Genomic DNA, 24,982 nt, shown 5'->3' on the forward strand with positions numbered 1-24,982 from the left:
CTGCATAGCCCACATAGCACAGCTGCCAGCTGGATGTCCTAGGAGAACAAGCATTCCCCAAGCTCTTTGCCAGCCTGTGGGACTGAATGACATAGAAGCCAAACCTTTAAGCAATAGTCTCTAGTGAACTTTCCCTGTTAAGAGGTCTCAAAGGCTTCCCAAGGACACTGTCAGGAAGAGCTGTAATGCCTTCTCTAGTCTTGACGGCCCCAATTGCATCCCCCCACCAAACCCTGTGGGGTATGCTTTGACGGCCAGCCCTCTTTAGTGAAGTCCCCCCTGATAGACCCTAGCACTGTGACTCACTGGGTATGATGGTACTGTCAACTTGATTGGATTGAAGGATACAAAGTATTGATCCTGGGTGTGTCTGAGGATGTTGCCAAAAGAACATGAGTCAGGGGGCTGGGGAAGATTGTGCCCACATCTGGTGGGCACAATCTAATCAGCTGCCAGCTAATAAAAAGCAGGCAGAAAAACGTAAGACTGACCTAGCCCTCCCAGCCTATATCATTGTGCTGTGCTGGATGCTTCCTGCCCTCAAACATTGGACTCCAAGTTCTTCAGTTTTTCTCCAAGGTTTCAGAGCCATCGGGACTGGCTTCTCCTTGCTCCTCAGCTTGCAGACACCCTACTGTAGGACCCTGTGATCATGTAAGTTAGTACTTAATAAACTCATATCCGTTCTTTCTGTCCCTCTGGAGAACCCCAATACTGGGCTTGCACACTTGTACCTACAGAGCAGTGGTCTGTTCCACTTGTGGTCTGCACACTTCCCCTACCAGGGAAGGGTTTTTTGCATCCCTTCACTCAATGCAAGATGGAGCTCCAAAACGCCACTTCCACTAAGTCCTTCCAGGTCATAAGGGGTAGGGGAAGCGCCCTCTTGCATCTTAGCTTACATATTCTCTAGTTGGTTCAAGATTACCATCTTTTCATCTCCCCATAAGTAGTCAGTGCCTCACTCAGTGATATGAGGTCGATCTTACACTAGGGCCATGATTCTCTACACAGAATAGTTGTGAGCATGGACTTGGGCACCTGGTATTCCTCGGTCCTAGTCCACTTCGGCCTTTCAGCTGAGACATCTTGGGTAGTTGGGTACTCTAATACCTACAATGTAGTAAGAATTTAATAGACACACATGTTGATTTGTCCCACACCTGGAGAACATTCCGTTTGCAAAGCACCGTGATCTGTCTCCAAGTCTCAAACCAGTCCTGCCAACTGTCCGGTTTTTTTTGTTGTTTTTTGAGACAGTCTCGTGCTCTCACTCAGGCTGGAGTGCAGTGGCACGATCTCGGCTCGCTGCAAGCTCCGCCTCCCGGGTTTCACGCCATTCTCCTGCCTCAGCCTCTCGGAGTAGCTGGGACTACAGGCGCCCACCACCACACCCGGCTAATTTTTTTGTATTTGTAGTAGAGATGGGGTTTCACCATGGTCTCGATCTCCTGACCTCGTGATCCACCCGCCTCAGCCTCCCAAAGTGCTGGGATTACAAGCGTGAGCCACCATACCAGGCCCAATTGTCCGTTTTTATGAGTGAGACACTCAGGTGTTGAGCAAAGCTAGAGTTATCGATACCTTGTGTCTTGTTAGACTGATAGGTCCAAGACTCACCCACATTTACACCCTGTGTGCCTCTGGGTAAAGCTCTTTCCATCTGCAAGACAGATTAAAAGCTTGTTCCAGATCAGCTCAAGAGGACAGAATGACAAGGCCAGGTCTACTTAAAGACTGCATGAATAAGTGACTTCAAACAGCAGCTGATTATCAAGAGTCGCTACCCTCAAGTGTTTTATCCTCAAGTGACTGGTATCCTGTCAAACCAGTTTTGATCATGTTAGTGATTTTGTTAGAATGGAAATTTGTATCTTTATGGCCAAGATACCCCCCCACTTAAGCCTAGACCTAATTTACCAACACTAGTTTATGTACTATCCTTGCCCTGTTAAGTTCAGCCAATTCCCTTTAACACGAAGCATAACAGGCTCACCATCATCCTCAAGCCAGAGGGAATCGGTTTGCTAGTCAGATACAGCACTGTGGGAACTAACTTTGGGACCAATGCCACAACATTAAGATGAGGACCTCACAGGAGTTTTCATTCATGTGGAATTAAAGATAGCTACAAGTTAATTGTGCATCCTAAATCCAGGATGTTTGTGCTGAGTAGGGAAAAAGCAGGAGATACGGGACATGGTTCCAAGGAGACAATCAGGGCCCACACCTTGTGTGACAACTCAAGTAGAAGTGGGTCTAGCTGAGAGTCATTAGGATGACAGATCCCAGTGTAGGCCCAGTGTAGTACACCTGATCGTGCCATCACCTTGATATCTGCAGCTAACAGCATGATGACCATAAACCCACACATCCTCAGTACTTGTGACTCTACAGAGGAACTTGAAATGCAATGGATCTGTTTAGTAAAGACTTGACTGCAGAACTTTCTCAGAAATAATGGTCCAACTTGCACATCAGTTGAGAGCATCACTGTATAACATGCGAAGTGTTTGGGAGAGTTACAACTTAAGTACTACCTGAAGACACCAGCTACAACATCCAGATGTTTCACGTACAGTGGGGTAGGGCTTCTGTGAGTACGAGATTGCTGATACAGAAGGATCAATCCTCATGGTGCATGCGAAGGAGGCAGTCAGATCCCTTGCTGCTTGGTGGCTTCACTTTTAAGTGACTGGCATCACCCACCACCCACTGTATTGTCTAAACCCATAGGTTCATCATATCCCTGGGCTCCTTTCCTCTGATATCAAGGACAATGCTGTGTTCCCCTGCCTGCCTGCCACATCTCAGGCTTGCTGCCCTCCATCCTCCGTAGGCCACCACTCACACTGGCCCAACTCCAGTGTCCCAACTGGTCCATTTCACCCCACCACCCTCCACAGTGAGGTCAAAGTAGTGACCCCAACAAGTCAATCTGATCCACATCATGCTTGACACATCCTGATGGCATCTGATCATGAGGTCACTGGGGACCCTCCATGAAACAGCCCCAGTGCCACTCTCCCTGGCTCCCATTTCCAGCCCTACTTCCATTCCCCACAAGTATTCAGGGAGACTCCATTCCTTTGCCAAGCACATCACATAATCTACTCTTCACATCCTTCACGTATCAACTGTAGTCATACAAGAGCCTCCCTGACCTTCACAGAAGGGTCAACATGGTTCCTAGTTTCCATAGTGCCTCCAGCCACCTAGCATGTACGTCGTGACATTCAAACACTTCTGATACTACCAAGCCTTAACACAGCCTGCGTTTTATCCTTATAACACACCAACAATTTCTTTTTTTGGAACCAGGTATCTATTTTTTGGAAAGTTCGTCGCTGGGTTAACAAAATCGCACTTGCCAGTTTGGGTGACACCTCTGGCCACCATGCACTGGGCCCCAAGAAGAGACCACCCTGAGCCATAGCCCTGCAGGCAAGCAAGGACAGCCACCCAGACTCAGGGCCCAATAACAGTACAGAACTAACCAAATGAATTCACGGCTTCCAAAGCCTTGAAAGGTAGCAGTCCAGGCTATAAAACTCTAGAGGCATTGCGTAAGTGTTAAGTCTACAGCAAACACATCTTGTAAAAACTCAATAAGTTTTATATAGAGAGATATAAACTTGTAACATCAACTAACATCTGAACCTGCATGCAGGGCCGGCCCCTCCCTGGAAAACGTCTCCCTGCCTGGGACACACAGCAATCAGAATTTGTATGAAAATACTAGTTTGCTTTGAAGTCCAAAAAATAAATCTCCTAAAGAAAAATCCTATAGAAATCTAATTCTCCGGAAAAAATATCAACTGGAATCACCTCCAACTATTAACCTTTTAGGCTTGGAAGGGATCGTCCAAGCTCCGGGGCAGGCTGGACGTACATTCTTGGCCGTCCCTCTATAGGCGGGATAAACCTTCTCAGCTGTTAAAAATTAAAACTCTCCGCCATGTGGCTGGCTAAATGCTAGAAGCGTTGGGGTGTGGGAACAGGGGTGCCAGGGGCCCATAAATAGCTTTACAAATATACAGGTCGTTTTAAAACAAAACTGCAGAACACACCAACAATTTTACAGAGGGGGATAAGTTACTAGGCACCAAGCTCCAGAATACTGCATCCGTGTCTGACCCCTTGGTGTCCTATAGACATGTGAGGTGCACGACTCCAGATGTTCACAATCCCACAGGTTGTGATAGCCGCCCACATGGTCAAGGTGTCCTGCTATGTTGGCTTCACAATTCCTCCATGGTGGTCAAGGGTGACACTCAAAACACCCTTTGCTTGGAGGCTCCTTTTGATGCTGGGTAGTGATGTGGAGTGGGAGAACATTTGGGAGGGCTGAAATAAGCTTTGTGAACCAAAAAGAGTGGCTGACAACATCAGCCCTTATGACTGAGCACTTGCAGTTTCCAGGTTTCAGATGTTACAAGGAACACTGAACATTGATTTCACCATTCAGCATTGGAAGACCATTCCTACAAATCATATGGGGGAACAATTAGAGACCACTTTCCTATACCAAGATGGGATTGAGAATCGTTTAACATCCAGTATGCCAGGCGAGCGCTAGGTATGTGGCTGACCTGCTGACACTACACTGCCTCAGTCATCTCTAATCTGCAGGGCCAGGTCTCTCTCAGGGTCCACCCTCCGTGTGTCCCACATGTCTAGAAGCCTCCACTGTGGCCACAACTGCAGCATCTTTCCCAATAGGACATAACTGTACCAATTTAACAGCTGTGCCCAAATGTACATTGAAAGCTGTACAAATTAAAATCCTTTTACGGAGTCCATGCCAGTTGCCAGATATTCCAGAATGTGTCGTGCTACTTGGTCTATCAAGCTTCATCCGAGTCTGAGCTCATTTGTCTAACTTCCCCCCATCCCCCGCCTTTGATGTCTTCCCTTATTGAGAAGCCTCTCTACGTGAACCTGAGTTGCCTGTGTACGGAGAGACTTTCTGTCCAATCCCAAGCAATGCCATCGGGAATGACTGCAGCCCTCCCCAGACAGGAGCAAAGGGGACCCAGGTCCTTGTCTAGACCTAGGCCCAAGCCAGGGACTTTGAGACAGTACCCACACTCCTGGTTGGTTTGTGGCCACTGCCATTCTCTGGTCATGCCTAGAAGCAGAAGTAACTTTTACGGCCACAGCAGCCGAGGTAAAAACTGGTCCCACAGTCCCCAAAGGCAGGGGGAGATGCCGAGCAACTCCTGAAATGCTCCAATGCTTGTTTTTAAGGCAGCTGCATTAGAGCATTTTAGGATGAAAGCCAGAACCAGGAGCAGGAGTAGGGAAGAGCTTTTCAGTCACTTCTCCTTGGTGATTCCTTTGCCAGGCAGATGTAGTGCAGGCACACCTAGCCTATTGGATCCAGCTTGTGCCCTAGAGTCCAATTTCCCCAAGGACTGGTGCCCCAGAATGGGTGGCAACACTTTACAGTGTGACCACCACTGCCACTTGTCAAGGTGGGTCACCGCAACTCAACTGCCTCTGCCTTTTCCAAGGCACTGAGGCTGGTGGGTGGGGCTTTAGGGGTGGAAGGATGAGAGGGCAAGCCCTGCCCTTCACTGTAGGGGCTGAGTTTCATCTATTTATATTGAAGTCTATTTTCTCAAGTGTGTGACCTTTTGTTTAGGAACAGGGTGGCTGTTGATGCAATTAAGATGAAGTAAAAACTCAGTGGGTCCTACACTCCAATAGGACCAGTGTCCTTTATAAACAGGGAAGTGGAAACAGGCACGCAGGGAGAAGGCATATGAGGATGAAAACAAGGATGGGGTGGTGGTCCCACAGGCCAAGAAGCAGAGATGCCAGCAGACCATCAGAAGCTAGAGCCTGAAACATTCTCCTTCACAGCCTGGGAAGGAGCCAACCCCACCCACCTCTTGATCTCGGATTTCCTGGCTTCCACAGAACAAAGAATTTCCGTTTAAACCACCAAGTTTATAGCACTTTGTTATGCCAGCCCTAGCAGAGCAGTACACAGCTTCCCAGCCACATGCAGATCTGAAAGACCACACAAGATCCCCACTGCTGGGATGGGCAATGTCTACCCAGAAACACCACCCACTTGGAGGAAGAAGATCAGAGGCACCTGTTTGCCACAGGCAGGCAGAGCCTGAGTCAAAGGAGGAAAGGGCTGAATGACGCATGTCCAAGTTCCCTAAGCCCATCTGCAGTTGGATCCCCCCTCCCTGACAGTGAGGCATTAGAATGGAGAATGGAGAGGCAGGGCATCCAGCTGGTCAGTGTCTCTCCATAGCAACAAATTCAAGAGCCCTCCTCCACTAACAACGTATTGGTCCATGCTGTGTTTTGCAGAGGAGCTGACCCTTTGGGTCCATGTGTTGGGGGAAGCAGACTATGAAGGCAGCTAATAGAAAAGTGTTTTGAAACGGCCAGAGGCCACCGCCAAGGAACCAGGGGCAGCATTGGGAGGTGCTGGCAGGAGCTGGGATGGATTTGTGGCTGTGTCAGGGCTCAAAGATCCTCTCAGCACCCCCTGGAAGAGGGCTGGGATCCAGTTCTGCTTAAGTCTTGAATACTCAAACATGGTGTTGAGATCTAGAGTTTCTATGCCCATGGAGCAGAGGAAGGACCCAAGCACCCAGGCCAATGGGCAAGAAGGCCACCGGGGCGTCTGCGCAAGGAGACTCGCTGCAGAAAATGGAGCCTCATAATGGGAATCTCCATGTCAGCAACAGGCACTGGCATAACCCTCAGACCAGACCCCCACGGCACCACAGGATGCCCAGTGACCACGTAGCCAAGCCCCTGCACTGTGGGCACAAACCAAGCCAGACACCAGTGCTCAACAGCCAAGCACGTTAGCTCTGACCACACAACTGGAGGCCAGCAAAGACCCAGGCACTGTGGACTGAGTCAGAAGGAAAAGGCAGAAACAACTAGGAGTCTAAGTAGTTGCCCTAAGAGACAAAGCTTTCAACTGGAGGGCGACTGACGCTATCCTTGAACTTAGCTGTGTGTGCGCCATTCGATTCTACCTTCACTGGAAGAAAAGTTGGTTATTTAGGGGGCACAATTAAAACTTGCATATCTGATCTATTTCAGCCCTTTCACGTGTAAGGGACAGCTTAGACTGAAGAGAAGACCCAACCCGTTTAACTCCTGGTTGCATCACTTTTCAACCCGGCAAAGTTCCAACCCGAGTTCCCTTCCCTGATGTAAGATGAAGGGCAAGGGCCCACAAACCCAGCGTCTGGTTCACAGGAAGTGCTCACAAGTATGAGGGTAAGGAAACTGTTCCAGGAAGGGTCCCGGGAAAGGACAGGCCGGGGCTCCCGTCACCAGGCCTCACAGCCACACAGTCTCAGAGGCAAGCAGGGAGACAGAAGCGACTGTTCTATCACTTATGGGAGTTTAACAGGAAAGAATGAGACAGGGGAATTGTGTAACTGGCCCAGAGTCGCTTACAGCTACGGGAGCTTCGAAGCAGTGCAGAACACGGCCTTAGGTCCCTCCAGTCTCAAGGCTGAACTCCAGCAGCCAGTTACCCCCTTCACTCACCGGGATCTTGAAAAGGATCAGACAGGTTTCGTTGCCTGAAGCTATGTTTAAGAAATGAAGGTAGGTAACCCAAGTAGGATATGTTCCCTGTACTGTTAAAGTTATGCCGTTGATTAGGTGTTTAAAAGTACATCCTTCAGTAACCTCAAACAAAAGTTATGCCCAAGCTTCCATGACTTGCAGGGATTTAAAGCTGCTGCAGCATACAGGTGTTAGATATTTGCTTATTTGCAAAACCCCACTTTCCAATGGGCTGCTCAAGTGGAAACAAGGGTATTTACAACATAGGCCCCCCCAAGAAGGGATCCAGTAACGAGTTCACTCAGGGTTGCAGATAATTCATTTCTTGCCTTCGCAGAATTAACCGGTAAACACTTTTGCATAGGTTTATGCTGGCAGGTTAGAGGCTGTTATCAGTCCCCTGACAAAGGCATCCAAGTACTTCTGGCAAGGTAGCCCAGTTTCCAGTTCACTTTGGAGAGACAGCCCAGGCCCCACACCCCGGATTTCCAGGTCAAAGGTGGGCACCAGTAGCTGCTTTTGCCCTTTCAACCACCCTCCCTAGTCACAGCTTAGACTATGGACTCGATCCAACCAGTTGATTTGAGAATTAAAGATCTGAAAGCCTGACAGTGTCGCCAAAAGCGTTACACATTAACTCAGGCTGTGGGCAGCCACTTTCCACCATGTGTCAGGCCCTCTAGAGGCCTCGCTGGCAACCACACTCCAAACTCCCTGTGCAGATGGGAGGTGGAGGCAGCGAGACTGGCTTAAGGTGGTAGAGAAAGGTGATTTACTCTAGGGACACTCCGGAGATGAAGCTTTGAGAGTATGACTTAAGCTTATTTATGAGACACAGGGACAGGCCTGGGAAAGGGACTGAAATTCCTAGAGCGGAAAGGCTCCCACCCACTGTACCCAACAGTCCTTTGTGGGGTGGGGGTTCAGTTCACAGGGTGAGCTAGAGGGGAGCAAGCACTACCCTTGCATAGGGCCCTTCCTAGGGGGTTGATACAGTTGAAGGAACAGGAAAGAAAGCCCCCTCTTTTCCTCAGCCTGGACAGAACGTGAAGGTTGAAAGTGAGGAAGTAGCTTGACAGGCTTTGGAGGGAAATTCAGCTGTCCTGTGGCTGTGTTCCTCCCCAAAGCTTCCAGGAGTATAGGCCTCACACCATCTGACATATTTGCAGCTTGTGGCTCTAGAGAAGCCAGGACTCAGGGTGCTCAGAGGACAAGGTGCATTCCAGGAAGCCACACGCCACCAGTGTTTGTGTTACATAAAGCGTTCAGAACCCACTCGAAACTTGTTTTCCCTGAGGGGAAGCTGTCAAACAGCTCCTTAGCACCTGAGGCCAATTAGCAGTTTGCCCGAGTTACCCAATTGGAGCTAGTTTACCCCAAAGGTAGTCGAAGAGTTCTCTCAAATATTGTAAGCTGCTGCTGCAAGAAGTTTCAAGAACATTGTTGCCGCTTTAGAATTAAGTTCAGGTGATGCTTATATTGTTCACTCACACAGCAAAAGGGAGAAAATTGCCACTGTCTAAAAAGCATGCCGTTCATAGATCTAGCACACCTGCATTCTGTTTCAAATTGTCTGGGTGGTCCCCTGCTCTCATCTCTGGCAGAAAGTCGAGACACTGATGAACCCCATAGTCACAGCAAACAAACCAGTGTGTAACAAAATAGGAGTATAGGTTGAGGGTGGACTGGCCTTAAACTGAGGTATCAGTGAAGACCCAGAGACAGGTGCCAGAACAGAATGACGCAGGAGACTCGCTCCTTGAGCCAGACAGAGCCTCGGCACACCAGTGTCTGAGGCCCAGGGAGGATGTTTGGTCTCAAGATAGAGACCTAGGCTACTGAAGGTTCAGCAAGCTTTTAAGGTTACTCTGGCTGCAGTGAGGGGCTCCAAGCAGATGCAGATAAACTGGTCAGGAAGAGGTCAGTATAACCCAGGTGAAGGAGAGCACCGAGAGCAGGGCTGTGCTAGAGAGATTCGATAGATGCAGTTTCTAAAGCAACTAGATTTGGTGAAGGCTTTAAACTAAGTGGGGGGTGAGATTTCTGGTCAGTGCAGCTGGAGATGCAAGGACGCTGGTCACTATCGGAAGCGACACCCCAGAGAAGTCAGCAGGGGAGGGGAAGGCAAAGTGGTCTTTTTCTGGCTGTGGTTCGGTTCGAGTAGGTGCCTTTGACTTTATGGAGCTCCCGGGAGAGTTCCAGAAGAGGCCAGAGAAGTAGCTGGGTCCCCAAGAGATGTGAACCACTGGGGTATGCAGACCTCAGGATCCCCATCCTATTAGGGGGTTATGACAGACATCTGAAAACTCAAGCATATCCTGGCAGTGACCCTTAACATGCTAGACACCCGATAGCAGCTTAGCCACACCCTGGGAGTGCAGGTGTACCTGATCTGTATCAACTGCTTTTTGAAGTGCAGTTCTGTCCAGCCAGCTGCTCTGGACCACTCTGTATGCAAGTCCCCTCCATACACCGTATGTCTTGGCTCTGGGTCTCCTCAGTCTCCAGAACATGGTGCCATCTCTATTGAATTCAGTGGGGGCCCAGCACAACAGGGTACACTATAAAAGGCATGAGTGGGGACTAGGGGAGCCCAAGGAATAGACTGGGCCCAAAGTAAACACGGTTCAGGTGTTAGAGCTCCCACAGCTGAGAACACCAAACTGAGCTCACCCTTCAGGGAAAAGCCTGGAACACCCTAGTGTTCCATTTCCTTTCAAATCCTTCAGATTTCCTGCCACGTTCATTATAGACCCAAGTGACTAGCAGCAAACAGCTCCCCCCACCCCCACTCTAAAACCTCTGCAGCTCCAACATGTAACTTCCTTTCAAAGCTAAAAATAAGCTGTAGAGCCCAGCAGCTGGGGGTTTGGGAATGTTTTACTCAAGTTCGATTGTCTCATTTTCAGTGTCAACAAGGCTTTATGCACAGGTGTAAAGGTTATCAGCTTGTAAGAGCTTGAAGTTGGTCCTTAGTTTTCCTAACAGTCTTGTTACACGAATGCACTACAGGTGAATGCAATTGTATCATTTCAGGGTCTCATTAAGGTGGTTTGATGAGTTCTAAGTTACCAGAGCAGATCCACAGGCCCGGCTTGTTGGCCGCTGTCTGCTTTAGGAATCTGTTTTGTACGAAGACAAACATTCTCCACAGCCCCTCAAGTTCACAAAGCTACTTTCATATCCGTTATTTCCTGATTAACAGTTGTGGGTGGGGAGTGGGGTCATCCCCTGGGAGCATCTCCCAGGTATCAGGGTTGAGACAATCAGTAAGTCATAGGGAACGCGGGAAGGAGAGGTAGTTTGCAAGGGGTTGAAGCTGCAATTTAGAATGAGACAGGTGACACTCATCGAGTGACATTTGAGCAAATACTCGAAGGACATAGGAGTCAGCCAAGTAAATCTCTGGGAAAAGTTTCAGGAAAACAGCCTCCGAGGCCAGTACCCAAGGCAAAGATACAGGTGAGGGGGGACAGTAGGGAGTCAAGTGACCAGGAGACTGTCACCCAGGGCCCTAATGGGCCGTTTTCAAGACTAGCTTCTACTTCATGAAACTTGGAGCCCCTTCAGACAAGCTGAGGAATATTTTACTTCAGAAGGATCACTCAGCTACCCAGAGCACACACGGTGAGGGAAGATAGGAGACAGGCAACATGGCCGCTAACCCAGGTGAGCCACGAGAGACTACGGAAGTAGGTAGCAAAAGACTAACCTAGATACAACCTTAAGCAGAACAGACCTTTCAGGTTAGAGGAAAGCAGGAACCACTCAGCTAGGTTTCAGTGCATTTAGCTACCCCCAAAGTGCTTTGGTTTCTCCCACTTTTACCACCCTAACCCCCAGAGTCCCGAGGGAAAGCTTGTACCCACCCCTACTGAAAGGTGAGACTAGAAGCTTGGACACTTCACAGCCCCTGCTCTCCCCCCGCAACTGAGCCACTGCCCTGCTTTTAGGAGTGGGGCTTGTTTTTGCTTCCTTAGGAAATAACCCTTAACTTCCTTGGAAATGGCAGCTCCCCGACCCCCCCCGCCCGCAATGCCTTTGCCTTTAAGAATTTTTGAGAGAAACAGCACAAGTTCAGGCCTAGCAGAGTAACCCCCACGTTTTTTGCCAGCAACTACTTCAAGGAAGGGCACTTAACCATGCTTGAAAAGGCGTAAACAGCATTCCTCTCCTGCTTATAGAAAGTTTAAGCTACCCCCCCAACAAAGTACTTTGCTTTCTCCCACTTTTATAACCCTCCTAGCCCCCAGAGCCCAGAGAGAAAACTTGTACCCACCCTACTGAAAGGCGAGACTAGAAGCTTGGACACTTCACAGCCCCTGCTCTCCCACTGCAACTGAGCCACTACCCTGGTTTTAGGAGTGGGGCTTGTTTTTTTTTAGGAAATAACCTTTAACTTCCCTGGAAATGGCAGCTCCCCCGACCCCACCCCCAACGCCTTTGCCTTTAAGAATTTGAGAGAAACAGCACAAGTTCAGGCCCAGCAGAGTAACCCCCACGTTCTTTTTGCCAGCAACTACTTCAAGGAAGGGCACTTTAACCATGCTTAAAAGCCGTAAACAGCATTCCTCTCCTGCTTATAGAAAGTCTAAGCTACCCAACAAAGTACTTTGCTTTCTCTCACTTTTACAACTCTCCTAGCCCCCAGAGCCCAGAGGGAAAGCTTGTACCCACCCTACTGAAAGGCGAGACTAGAAGCTTGGACACTTCACAGCCCCTGCTCTCCCACCGCAACTGAACCACTACCCTGGTTTTAGGAGTGAGGCTTGTTTTTCTTTCTTAGGAAATAAGCTTTAACTTCCTTAAAAGCGGCAGCTCCCTCCCCCTACGCCTTTTTTGCCTTTTAAACGTTTAACTTCTGAGAGAGAGGAACAGCACGAGTTCAGGCCCAACAAAGAGTTACCCCTACGTTGTTGCCAGCAACTACTTCAAGGAAAGGCACTTAACCGTGCTTAAAAAACGCAAAAAGCATCCCTCTCCCGCTTACAGAACCCGAGCAGGAGGGCTAGCGGCTCGGGAACGCCCGCGGCCAGTCAGTAAGGAGAGGCCGGAAAGCGCCCGCCACGCAACGCAGTCACAGGTACGGAGAGGTTTTTCCAGACCCCCACCAAAGCCCACCAGTACTTTCAGCGTCTGTAAGAGCCACCCCCCAGCAAATGTTTCCTACAGCCCAGCCCGCTCCTACAAGCTACAAGAAGAACCACACACACTATCTGACTCCCAGAAGCATTGTGACGCTAACAGCCGCCTGCGCCGCCTTTTCAAGGGCCCGCGGGGCGTGCGATACGTCACTTCCGGGGCGGGGCGGGCGGGGCGAGCAAGGCGGGGGTGGGGCCGGTGGGGGAGGGGAGCGCCAGGTCCGCGCAGGCTCGCCAGGACCGCAGCCGCCGAGCCGAGCGCTTGACTATATATGGTCAAAGCTGGGGGCGAGCCGCGCGCGGGGCCGCGCTTCCGGGTTCGGGGCGTCCGCAGCGGCAGCGCGCAGGGCAGGCGCGAGCTGGCCTCGGAGCCCCGGCCTCGGACCGCCCCCTCCACGCCCGGCACGCCCGGTGCCGCCTTCCGGCTCCAGTCCCCGGGCTCGGCCTCGGCGAGGTGTAATTCGCAGCGCGGGCCGGCCCCCGAGGCTCTCGGCGAGCGCGGCGCGGTAACAAGTGGGCGAGGATGCCGTACGAGATCAGTAAGTGCCGCGGCGCGGGGTCCCCGAGCGGCCGCCGCGCTGTCCCGGCCCCAGGCCCTCGGCGCGGTGCGGGTGGCGGGGTGGGGGGGAGTCCTCGGGGCGGGGGAGGGGTGCGGGCGCCGGCCGGAGGCGTGGCGGGGCCGCCCTCAGGGGTGCAGGGCGAGACCCCCGCCGGGGAGTGCGCCCCCAAGTTGGCGCCGTGGGCCGAGCCGGAGGAGCCCAGCTGCCCCCAAGGGCCTGGCCCGAGGCGCGGACCAGGAAGTCGCGCGGTCCCTGGCGCTCCTGGAAAGTGGAGGCCGCCCTCCCGGCGCAGTCAACAGGTGACCGGCCGAGACCGGTGAGGGGCCCCTTCTCCTCCCTACTGTCCCCGCCGTCCCCGCCCTGCCCTGACATTCCCCTCCGCATTTGTGTCTCCGCAGAGAAGGTGTTCGCCAGCCTCCCCCAGGTGGAGAGGGGCGTCTCCAAGATCATCGGCGGCGACCCTAAGGGCAACAATTTTCTGTACACCAATGGAAAGTGCGTCATCCTAAGGAACATCGACGTGAGTACCCCCTACCCTGGGCGCGGTTCTGCTCCGGAGCCACCTTGGGATGGGATAATTTGCCCTCCCCTCCACCCCTCACCTCCTGCCCATTGGCCCGGGGAGGGTGAGGGCGCCACGCCCCCTCTACTGGGAGCCACACCTCGGAGCTCCGGAAGCCGGCCTCAGATTCACCCAGGTCCCTTTCTGCTCTTTCTTGATGAGGAAACTGAGGCTGAGTTTTCGTTTCTGTCTACGGTCATAGCATCCTGAAAGCGCCGGATCGCCTCTGATCTCGGAAGCTAAGCAGGGTCAGGTCTGGTTAGTACGTGGATGGGAGATTAGATTAGTTAATTCTTTAAAAGCAAAGGCTCTGGATTTGAGGGATCAGACTGACCCAGTCGGCCGCTGCATGACCTTGAGAAGACTGGCGATTTGGGCCTCTCTGAGCCCCAGTTTCCTCGTCTGTAAAACAGATGATATGGTGACCACTCTCACTTCCCTTGCTGGTTGGGCAGATGGAATGAATGAGCTGATGGCGTCCCTCAAGCCCAGTGGTGCCTGGTGCACGTTGAGCCCTTGCTGAATGGAATGGCACTCAGCTAACTCTCTGTTAATACCCTGGTCTTCCAGTGTGGCAGAACCCGGACAAACACCCAGGCCTCTGGGCCAGCCTGATCTGCCACCATGGATCTAAGCCCCAAAGCAAGAACAGGAAGCAGTGTGTTCCCATGAATCATTCTCTGCAGGCCTCGGGTACCCAGGCTGAAAAGGCTTCTAGAGCCAGCTCCTTGGGAAATCCTTACGAATTCATGTTATCCCTCTGTAATTGTTGGGGTGACCCAGTCTGTCTGTCAGCCTCCCTCCCTTCCTGGGTTACACGCTTAAATTTTGCTTCTCCCTTCCTCAGCCTGAGTGATGGAATTGGGGGAGTGGGAGTTGGAGGTGCCGGCCTGGCCATTGGGTGATTTCTCCTGTGCTGTGCTTAGTGGGGGCGGCTGGCACAAAGGTGTATGTTTTGATTGATTCCATAGGCCACAGGTATACAAGGGTTGTCAACTTAAAGTCAGCCTGATTTCCCTTGGTAGGTTGGGACTGTTGATCAGACACACTTGCCCTCCAGGAGGCCAGCAGCTGGCTGAGGGAATGAAGAGGTCTCTGGGTCTCAGTTTCCTTCTCTGTGAAAGGAGAAGCCTCTTGGTCCGAAGAGCTGCTGGCTCTGCCCCCATCTGTCTCGTTAAGCCAGCCAGTCGCTGCTGTTCCTCTGCTGGAAGACGGAGCTCTACCTGCCCAGGATTGCTGGGCACCTCAAATGAGGGGGTGGTGTGAATGTGCTTTGAAGGTGCTAACAACTTGCTAGTCACACAGATTCCTAGAAAGCCGAACGGCCTTGCTTAGAACTGGAGAAAATCACCAGGGATCTAATGGTAATGATCTGGAAGTCTCCAAAGTCAGGTCTTGAGGCTTTTGAGAAAATAAAAATTGAGATAGCCCTAAAGAGATATTTAGTAGTTTGGCAAATAAAATCCACTAACACATCCTCGGATACAGAGCAGTAGGATATTTGGTTTTGCCCCTAACCAGGCCTTCCCCATCATTGCAGTCCACATTGACTTCCAGGGAGGGGGCCTCACATAAAGTACCTGCTGTGCATCTGGCCCTGTGCTAGCTTCTTAAACTGCAGCATCTCTTTCCACCCCACATGGGCCCGTTACTCTAAAGAGGAGTCAGACTTAGCAAGGTGAGGCAGGCCAGTAACTGGAGCTGCTTCTAATGGTGTGGTCATTCAGGGTCAGGCACCCCTTTGCAGAAAGCATTTCCCAGCGTGTGAATCCCATTCTGCCTGTTTCTGAGATCTGTATTCTTACTCCTTCCCGGTGGTTTGCCATTTTCTTCTCGGGTTACCCTCTTTCCCTTCTCATCTATTTTTAAGTTTTTGCAATGCCAGGTCAGCACGAGATGCTACTAATATAGCCCTCCCTGGGCTGGATATAGATCAGGCACTGAGGCTCTTGTTAGTTGGATGGGTGGACTGGGTACTCAAGTAAAGGTGGGTAAGTTTTTTTTTTTTTTTTTAGGGCGAAGTACTCTTGGAAAGAAAAAGTGACATGAATTGGCATGACCATTTTGGAAGGAAGATGGTCTGGTTGGAATGCAGGCTCAGGGAGGGAAGAGGGAAGAAATGGAGGACCAGATCATGGAAGATCTAACAGATGTCTCATTGACATCTCAGACTCAACATACACCCCAAGCCAAATTTGGGTTTCCCATGTGCTCTTCCCCTAAAAGGGAACACCGTTCCTCCAGCTGTTCAGGCCCCAAACCTTGGACTCCTGTTTCACTCCCTGCTTCGCTTCTGTGCCACATTTTAATTTTAGTAAATCCTTCTGACTCCACATTCAAAGTATCTTCAGAATCTAACATATTTCCCCAGCTTCCTCTGCCTCCATCCCCAACTAAGCTATCTTCCCCCACCTGAATTATTGCCCCCTAAACTCCCTAAAACCAAACAGGTCTCCTTGCTTTCACCCTTGCTGCCCTGGGGGTCTGTTCACAACACTGTCCCTGGAGTGGCTGAAACACAAGACAGGCCTCTAGTGGCTTCCCACCTCGGTGAAAGCCAGAGTCCTTACCGTGGCCTCGGCTCCAGCATTCTTGCCTCCTTGCTGCTTCTGGAACATGCCACACATCTGTCTTGGTACCTGCTAGTTATTGCCTTTGCCTGGACATTCTTTCACATAGCTGCAAGCCTTGCTCCCTGTCTTCCCTTTGGTTTCTTTTTCTTTTTTAATTTGAGGTGGAGGCTCACTCTGTCGCCCAAGCTGGAGTGCAGTGGCGTGATCTTGGGTCACTGCAACCTCCACCTGCCGGGTTCAGGCGAATCTCCTGCCTCAGCCTCCCGAGTAGCAGGGACTACAGGTACGTGCCAATACACCCGGCTAATTTTTGTATTTTTTAGTAGATAACAGGGTTTCACCGTGTTGGCCAGGCTGATTTGAACTCCCAACCTCAAGTGATCCGCTCGCTCACCTTGGCCTCCCAAAGTCCTGGGATATAGGCGTGAGCCCCTACGCTAGGCCTTTCCCTTTGGTTTATACTTAGATACCGTTACCTTAGTAGAGGGGCGTCCCTGGAATAGAATTTTCCATCCCCAGCCTTCTCTCTTTCTCATTGCTGACAATAAGTAGGAAGCAAGCTAACAAGCAGCAGGCTACTGCTGCCTACAAGTGTACATAGGGATCTGCCTGTCCCCCTAACTGGGCATCAGCTCCAGGCGAGCAGGGCTTTCCCCTCTGTTTCAGTCACTGCCATGTCCTCGCCTAAGAGAGTGTCTGGCACACAGTAGGTGCTCAGTGAGTTACTCATTGATTAAAAAGCTGGAAAACCAGGCTGTGTCGTGAAGGTAATAGGCAGCCACGGAGGTCTTACTGCAGGAGAACAAGGAAAGCTCAGCTCAGTGTAGATTGCCGGACCTAAATTTTGTGGGATCCGCCTTTCTAACCTAAGAGTCGAGCACCCTTGCCAGCTTTGCACTTGGAGCCCCTTCTGTCATTTATTTTGTTGACTTAAAAGCTGTTTTGTGAACCCAGCATAATGGCACTTCTTAAACCTGTAGAAAAAGGGCGTTTCTTACCTATTTCTTTGAACACATCCCGTTGCCTCACCTGGAGAGGCAACTCTCCTCTGTAGAGTGAAAGACTATAATGGTGGCCATGTAGAAACTAATATTCCAGAAGGAGAGAGCTCCAAGAAGGGGATTCCAGTGAATCATGTGTACACTATGTTTGAGAGAAGTTAGTTCCCCACAGAGAAGGGATGGGTAGTCTGTGCTTCGGGGGTCTAAGGAAGGCTTCCTGCAGGTGCTGGTACCTCCTTAGGCCTGGGGTGGTTCCTTCTAGTTTCCTTACCCTGCCTCCATCGCCTCTGCCTCTTACGACCTCTGTGCAAAGACTGGGAAGGGTCACTCCCAGTGGCTGTGAACGAACCTGTTTGTGATTCTAAACAAGGCACGGGACCATCCTACAATAAAAAATTACCCAGCCTAAAATGCCAGTTGTGCCAGTAGTCCCTGTTCAGAAAAAAAAAACAAAAAAAACAACTTTTGCCTCACAACAGAGGCCCTCTTGTGTGCTGCCAGGCAGCCAGCAGATTTGCTGTGCAGGCAAGTTTGGGGCCTGCTTTTTAAAGTATCCAGTTCCTAGATTCCAGAACCAAAATGCACATTTGGAAAAGTGATGTCTATAAAATTGAGTTTCCGGGAGTGCAAGGTTTGTAGCAATTTGACACTGCTGGGAACCCAGGCGCAGTGTCAGTGGACTTTTCTCCTTGAACGGGGCAGACCAAGTTGGGGGTTGGGGAGGGTATTGGGCTCACTCTTGGTTTCCCTTGGTGCGACCTGCCACCATTCACATGCAGAGGACTCCCCTGTGTTTCCTGCAGGTTGGGGGTAATGGTGGCACGACAGAGGGCTTGAGGACTGACCTAGCTGCTTCTCTGGAATTGGACGCCTGCTGAGTCCCTGCATGTATCCAGATGGCCATTGGCCTGTGGGGGTGCAGGATGGAGGCCCTGCCCACATGGAGCTCACTGTCCTGGGTGGGAGTGAAATAAACTGTAGGTGGCAGAAGGAAGTGGTGCGTTGGATTATCACCTGGGCACAAACGAGCTGGCAGCAGCGCCTGCCAGGTACAGAGCCAGGAACCTCTAGGCCTTCAGTCTGAGCACCTGACAGCAGGGGAAGCAGAGGGCGGTGGGGGGCCTTCATCTCAGGAGAATCTGAGTGGCTGCAGGTACCAGTCAGGACGCTGGGCTCCTGCAGATGGGACCACATGTGGGAGGACCGAAGGGCCGGGTGCTTATGGGCTGTGACTGTGGCACTGAGCGTAAGGGGAGTGGACAGGACCCAGGCTGGGAGGTCCTGGTGTGCAGTGGTGGCAGGTGGCTCACACAGCCCTACCATAGCCCAGCCCTGCTCTGAAGGCCACTGGAGCCATTCAGAGGTCTCACAGACAAGTAATCAGATCAAACCTATGGTAAGGAGAAGTTCTGTATCTAAGATCTGAGGCAGGGAAGCCAACTAGGAAGCTGCTGAAAGATGAAGAAGGCATCAACGCAGGTCCCCGTTGCGTGGTGCAGCCATCTCTGGCTCTCATGTTTCCCACACACGTTCACTAAGCCCCTGTCTTGGGAAGCCATACCCTAAGCCACAGAGGACCAGGATTAAAATCTGATTTTCAGGGATGGGTGGTTTTCCCCCACCTCATTCCCCTGAGGGATATCTGGCAATGTTTGCAGACAGTTTTGTGCCACTGGTATCTGAAGTCAGGGATATGGCCAAACATCCTGCAAGGTGCGTGGCCGTCCTTCCACAAAGAACCGTCCAGCCCCAAATGCCAGTGGTACCAAGGTTGAAAACTCTGGTAAAGAGCCTTCGAAGGCACCAGGTTAAGTGCTTCAAAAGAATAATGCCCTGGGTGCTCTGGGAATGTGAGGGAGGAGCCAGCTGTGCCACAGAGTGGGGACAGCTGCTGGAGAAGCGGCAGATTTGAGTTGGGTCTTGAAGGATGAATAAGAGTTCTCCCTGTGCCACAGAGTGGGGACAGCTGCTGGAGAAGCGGCAAGTTCTCCCTGTGCCACAGAGTGGGGACAGCTGCTGGAGAAGCGGCACATTTGAGTTGGGTCTTGAAGGATGAATAAGAGTTCTCCAGGAGGAGCGTTGAGACACACGGCAGAGGTAGGGAGAGACCAGGCAGGAAACAGCATGTGCACCTGGGTCCTCTCAGCCCCACTGTGGCCTCCTGTGGGTTGCTTTTGGTACATTTCTTGCCCTATTGGAGGTAAGGGGAGGGATACTGAAGCCATCTTTGAAGTAAGAGAAAAAGTTTAGCCTCATGCTTAAGACTAGTGGAGAGATGGCCTTGCCCAAGAGTAGTTGGAGATGCTTCTTTGAGTGTGACACCACCTTCTGCAAGGCCCTTGTTAGGGACAGCTGTGGACACAGAAAAGGGCCCTCTGTGCGTCTCTTCACCATCTCAGTGATGGGCGGGCACTCCCTGCCCTGGTGATGTGCCCGCGCCTTAGACCTATGGGTCCTTAGCTTTGGTCACCTTGCTTGTCACTTCTACATATGGGTCCTGCCTGCTCTCCAGGGTCTTACCCAGAGAAAGGCCAGCATCCCACTCCTACCCCCGCCCCACTGTCCAATCCAGTGCATACCCCTGAGCACCTCTCTGTTCTTTGCCGAGTGTATTTTGTGCTGGTCTGTGGCTGACACTTGGTGTGCTTGCCTCTTCTGTTTCCATGTCTGCGAGAGTGGGAGGAATGTTATCATGGGATCAGTGTAAGATTTAACAGAGCTAATTCGTAAAGCATCTTCAGAAGGTTGTCTGGGCCCTGGCGGGGACCTCTGCTTTTGTCTTCATGACTGCCCTGTTGGGTGGATGCCCTCATCTCTCTTTTGAGAGGTAAGGATACTGAACCTCTGGAAGGTGCTGGGATTTGAACCCTGAGAGCCACTCCCAGGTCTACCCTTGCAACTCAGTTAAGGCCCTGGTGGGCCCTGGGTGGGGAGTAGGAGAGGGGAAGACTGAAAAGGGGGGTGGTGGTGTCCTGCTCACACATAGTCCAGTGAGGGGTGCTGCCATGCAGGGCCACACGGTGAGTACCCCCAGGCTTGTTTCAAGGCATCTGAGGCGGAGCTGGGAGGCAGGAAGGGAAAGTCGTTCAGGGCATGGCGGCCTGTGAGTGACCACCCCGTCCTCAGCCAGCTCAAGGAGCTGCCTGTACACTGGAAGCACACAGCTGGTTGGCCAGTGCAGACTTTGTGTTAAAGAATCACACTAACATTGGGACCAACCGTAAGGAACAGAACAAAACCACAGGGAGGAGTAAAGGCCGCCACAGATGGTCCCTGATTTGCAGTGGTGTGACCTGGGATGGCGTGAAGGTGTTGAGCATTCGTTACCTCCCTTGACTCACCGTGGTGTTAGTTACATGCTCATAACCCATGGTGAGTCAGGAGCAGCTGGCCCTGAGTTCAGGTCTGGCGCTGCCACTTAACAGCTGGGTGGCCTGGGGCATATCGCCCAGTGTCTGCCTTGGTTTCTTTGTCATGTGGGATTATGAGGTTACCTTCCTTACAGCAGGTGTTGTGAGGTTTACAAAGAGAATCCACTGAGGGGTCCACCCAGGGCCTATCTGAGAGTAAATAATAAGTGGCCGGTGGGGATTTGTTTCTTCATAAACAGCTACCAGGCTTCAGCCAAGTTCTGGTCTTTGTGGGTATTTGGCAGCTGCAGTGGTGGATCAAGTGTGAACCTTCTCCACTGTGGGGTCCACGTAGTGCAGAAGGCAGGTGGGGCATAAATAATGTGTAGTCCAAGGTGGAAAGTAGTGAGGGCAGTGGGGTGGGAGTCAGGGAAGGTGGGAGTTCAGGGTGGGAGACATCATTTCTAGCTTGGAGCATCAGGGAAGGCTTCTTGGAGGAGATGCCCTTTGCCTGGGCCTTAGAAGATAATTAGGAGAAGGCATTGTGTTGCATAAGTTTACATTCCTTCTTTGGAGCTGAGGTTTTTTGCTATCATTCAGCCTTGGCCTTAGTTGTAGTCACCAGTGAACAGAAGGGCCCTGGCCAGTTATATTTACACAGGTCAGTTACAGCAGTAACGGCTTTCAGCTTCTGTTGCTTGCAGGAACTCGGAGTATTTACAAAGCCAGTGCCCTGACTGGAAGCTGATGCTCACTTGGCCTGGGTGGACCATGGAGGATGCCTGAGACTTTCTCTGGGGTGCCGGGGACAGTCGGCAGCTAAAGGAGAGCACAGGAGGCCCCTTCATCAGTGTTGTGTTGTCAGCTGCTGAAATGTTTTTTGCTTGGGCAGGTATCTCCAACCTTCTAGCATGTTCCGTCAGGTTCACTGTGGGCCAGGAGCTGAGATACCAGTGCCAAGCCTTGAGACCCAAGCCCCAGGACCCAGGGTCATCACAGCCTACCTGTAAATTGGAGTGGTGACCTCTGGCCCCTCTGTCACCACCTGAGACTGGGAGGACATAGGAAAGTAAGAGAGCTTTGAGGGAATCAGGGCTCACTAATTGCAAGTGTTGCTGCCTGGGGCATAGCAGAGTTACGTAAATGTCGCTTCTGTGTGCTTGTTTGCGTGACCTGTGTATTATAGCGAGTCTCAAAGGCGGCATAGAAATTGTACAGGTGCTGGGGGGAGTTTATTTAGGTTTGCCATTCAATAGGATTCTCAGAAAAAGACCAGCTATTCCTGGGCAGGTGGGAGGTGGGGGCTGGTGGGACCTGAGCATAGTGTGACAGAGTCAAGGGATCAAGTCCAAAGCTTCTGCTTCAAATGGGCACCACTGGGCCTTGAACCAGGCCCTGTGTTGGCAGGGCTGGGTGCTGTTACATGCTGTCACTTGCCAAAGTCCATGGGTCCTGGGTCTGCATCGTGTGTGTGACTCCTTGATTGCTGGCTGGTGTCCTTCACGTCCTCAGAGGCCCCTGGCCTCCTCCAGGGGTGATGGCAGAATTCTGGGGCTTGTCTCGAGCTCCTGTCCCAGCCCCAGCTCTGGCCCTCACAGGCCCTGGCCCCCAGGTGTGGAGGCCACTGGGGAAGGGGTCTGGGGCCAGCAAGGTAGAGGGGCTGCACCTGTTCTATCCTCGAGGGTGGAGGTGAGGGGCCATGGGTTGGGGTAGTCGGCCCAAGGAGTGGCTGGCAACGTCAGGGCGGCAGCAGGGCAGCGATGAGTGGGCTGAAGCTTGGAGGGAGCTCAGGAAGGGTGGGTTGCAAGCTGGACCGTGAGGTAATCAGGGTCGGGATTTGAAGACTACCGGCTTGGTGGAGGGTGGAGATGCATTCCAAAGCAGTTATCGCTCTTCCTAGGAGGAACAGGAGGACTGCATTGAAAATGGTGGAGGTAAAAGAGAAGGTGGGTTGGGAGTTGGCAAGGAAAACTGGGCAGGCCTGTGGTGAGGACTAAACGACAGCCTCCCACTGCCAGAGCTGGCCCAGCCTGCAGCAGCACGAGAAGAAAGCCTGGGAGGAGGGGTGTCCCTGAGTGGGCAACTCCAGGGCTGCTCATGGTAGTCTCCCCCAGGCCCCCAGGGAGATGGAGAGACAGAACTTTTGCCTACAGTAGCACTGGGGCTCCTGGAATTGGCTTCCTGCCCTCCCTGTCTCGTTTTCCCCATTCCAGAGTTTTTCCCCAAATAAGCTTCTCAACCCCCAATCTCATTCTTCTTCCCTAAGATGGCAGGAGGGGGAGGAGGCGGGGGAGAGAGGGGCACACTGAGGGTGTCAAGGTGCCATCTCGACCCAGCTAATGGGGAGAGAGCCTCACAGGCCGAGTGACACATGGGGGTGGGAGGTGTCTTTCTGGGTGTAGTAAGCAGCCTCCCCCTGTGAGCTGAGGAGCTGGGGAGGAGGCTGCTCTGACTCAGATGTAAGTCATTATCTGCAGTTTGGAGTATCTCAGCCCCCACCACTGACCCAGTTGTATTTAGAATACAAACGAGAGTGAGTGATTCATCAGCTGGCAGGATTCTGGTGCCCTTTGGGGTTTTTACACACAGCCCTGACCATTTAGGGGAAGGAATTTTTAGGGGCAGAACTTCCTCTCATGTCCCTGCCTAGTCATTTTCCATCTCTGGATGCCCTCTCCAGCCGAAGGCCCGTGGGAGCCTCACCCTTTCTACGGCAGCGTGGCCTGGGGAGGAGGTCGCCCAGGCTGGGAGAGCCCATGAGGCCATCTGTCTGGCAGAATGGGCAGGTGCCCCCGTATGTGAGCGTAGCCCTCCCCCATCCCCAGTCAGCTGTGAGTGGACACCAAACAGGTTCTTGGAGGGGCTGCCTGTTAACTGGATCACTTTCTTGCCAGGTGCTTTGGGTAGGGATTTATCAATGTCAGAATATGAAGCACTAATTGGAGAGGGAGAGGGTTGGATTGGGCAGACATATAATAAATAGCCAGCATCTTAGTTTTATCGAGGTGTAATTTAGATACAGTAGAATTTGTCAGTATTCAGTGTGTGGCTTGGATCTTGAGAGATACCTATATAGTCCCATAACTACCACCCTAGTCATGACAGAACATTCCCGTCCCTCTGGAAGGTGCCCCCCCCCCCCCCCCCCCTTCCACCCTCACCCCCAGCAGCTGCTTATCTGCTTTCTGTCACTGGGGTTGCCTTTTCTAAAATCTCCTTTCATATGAAGTGAGAGGCAATGTGTAGTCTTTTCTGTCTGGCTTTTTCACTTTGCATAATGTGTTGGAGATTGATAGCTGGTGTTGAGTGCATTTGCACTTTGTTCCTTTTTATCACTAAGCATTGCGGTGTGTTGCATGTTTCTCTGTTCACCTGTTGATGGATATTTGGGTATTTCCAGTTTTTGGCCATTGCAAAGAAAGCTTCTGTGACCATTGCTCCCGTGTCTTTTGGTGGACACACGCTTGCATTTCTCCAGGGCAGATACCTAGGAGTAGGGTTGCTGGTGTTTGGTGTGAGTAGTGTCTGTTTAGGTTTATAAATAACCTGCCCAACTCTTTTCCAACTGTACCATTTTGCATTTCCACCAGCGGTGTGAACATTCCAGTGTCCCCATCTCTCTACCCTTGCCAGCACTTGGTGACGCCAGTCTTTTCTTTTCATTGATTCTAGTGAGTATGGAGTGGTATTCTGTTGTAGTTTTGACTTGCATTTCCCAAGGCTAATGACACTGAGCACTTTTTCATGTGCTTACTTGTCATTCATAATATCTTCTTTGGATAGACACCTTGATACATCCTAATTTCACTGGCAAATGATTGTCCCAAAATGGATTAATTTATGACTAGTGTCTATTATATTGCATAATGCTGTGTTAAGTCTTAGGGATGAAAGAGAAGGTCTGTGTAAACTTCTTTTTTTCTCCCCAGAACCACTTATTGAGATGGCTAGTGAGATAAAGGTCATGTTAAGCAGGGCACAGCAGAGTTGGAGGAGATGAACAGGAATGCTAGGGACTACGATGTGTGTTGTGCCATCCCTGTGGACATGTTAAATGATCTGGAAGCACAGAAGAGTGATACGGATAGCTTGGGCCATACTTGGAGGCTTCATGGAGGAGGGAACGCTTCCGTTAGGCCTGATGGGTGAGTGGGTGTCCGCAGGCAGGGAGAGGTGCTGGCCGAGGGCACAGACTACACAGAGACATGGAGCTTAAACAGGATGGCAGAAGGTGG

General features: G+C 51.5%; 1 protein-coding gene across 1 annotated transcript in view; it reads left to right on the plus strand.

Moving 5' to 3' along the window:
• The first annotated feature begins 13,058 nt into the window (after positions 1-13,058).
• Positions 13,059-24,982, plus strand: part of WDR1 (WD repeat domain 1) — a 41,227-nt gene continuing 29,303 nt past the window's right edge. The window contains exons 1-2 of the mRNA XM_058430091.1: positions 13,059-13,240; positions 13,660-13,781. Of these exons, the coding sequence (XP_058286074.1) occupies positions 13,225-13,240; positions 13,660-13,781 (138 nt within the window). The 5' untranslated portion in view covers positions 13,059-13,224. The remainder of the gene's footprint in view (positions 13,241-13,659; positions 13,782-24,982) is intronic.

Source organism: Hylobates moloch, unplaced genomic scaffold (genome assembly GCF_009828535.3).
Source record: "Hylobates moloch isolate HMO894 unplaced genomic scaffold, HMol_V3 SCAFFOLD_17, whole genome shotgun sequence".
Lineage (NCBI taxonomy): Eukaryota > Metazoa > Chordata > Mammalia > Primates > Hylobatidae > Hylobates > Hylobates moloch.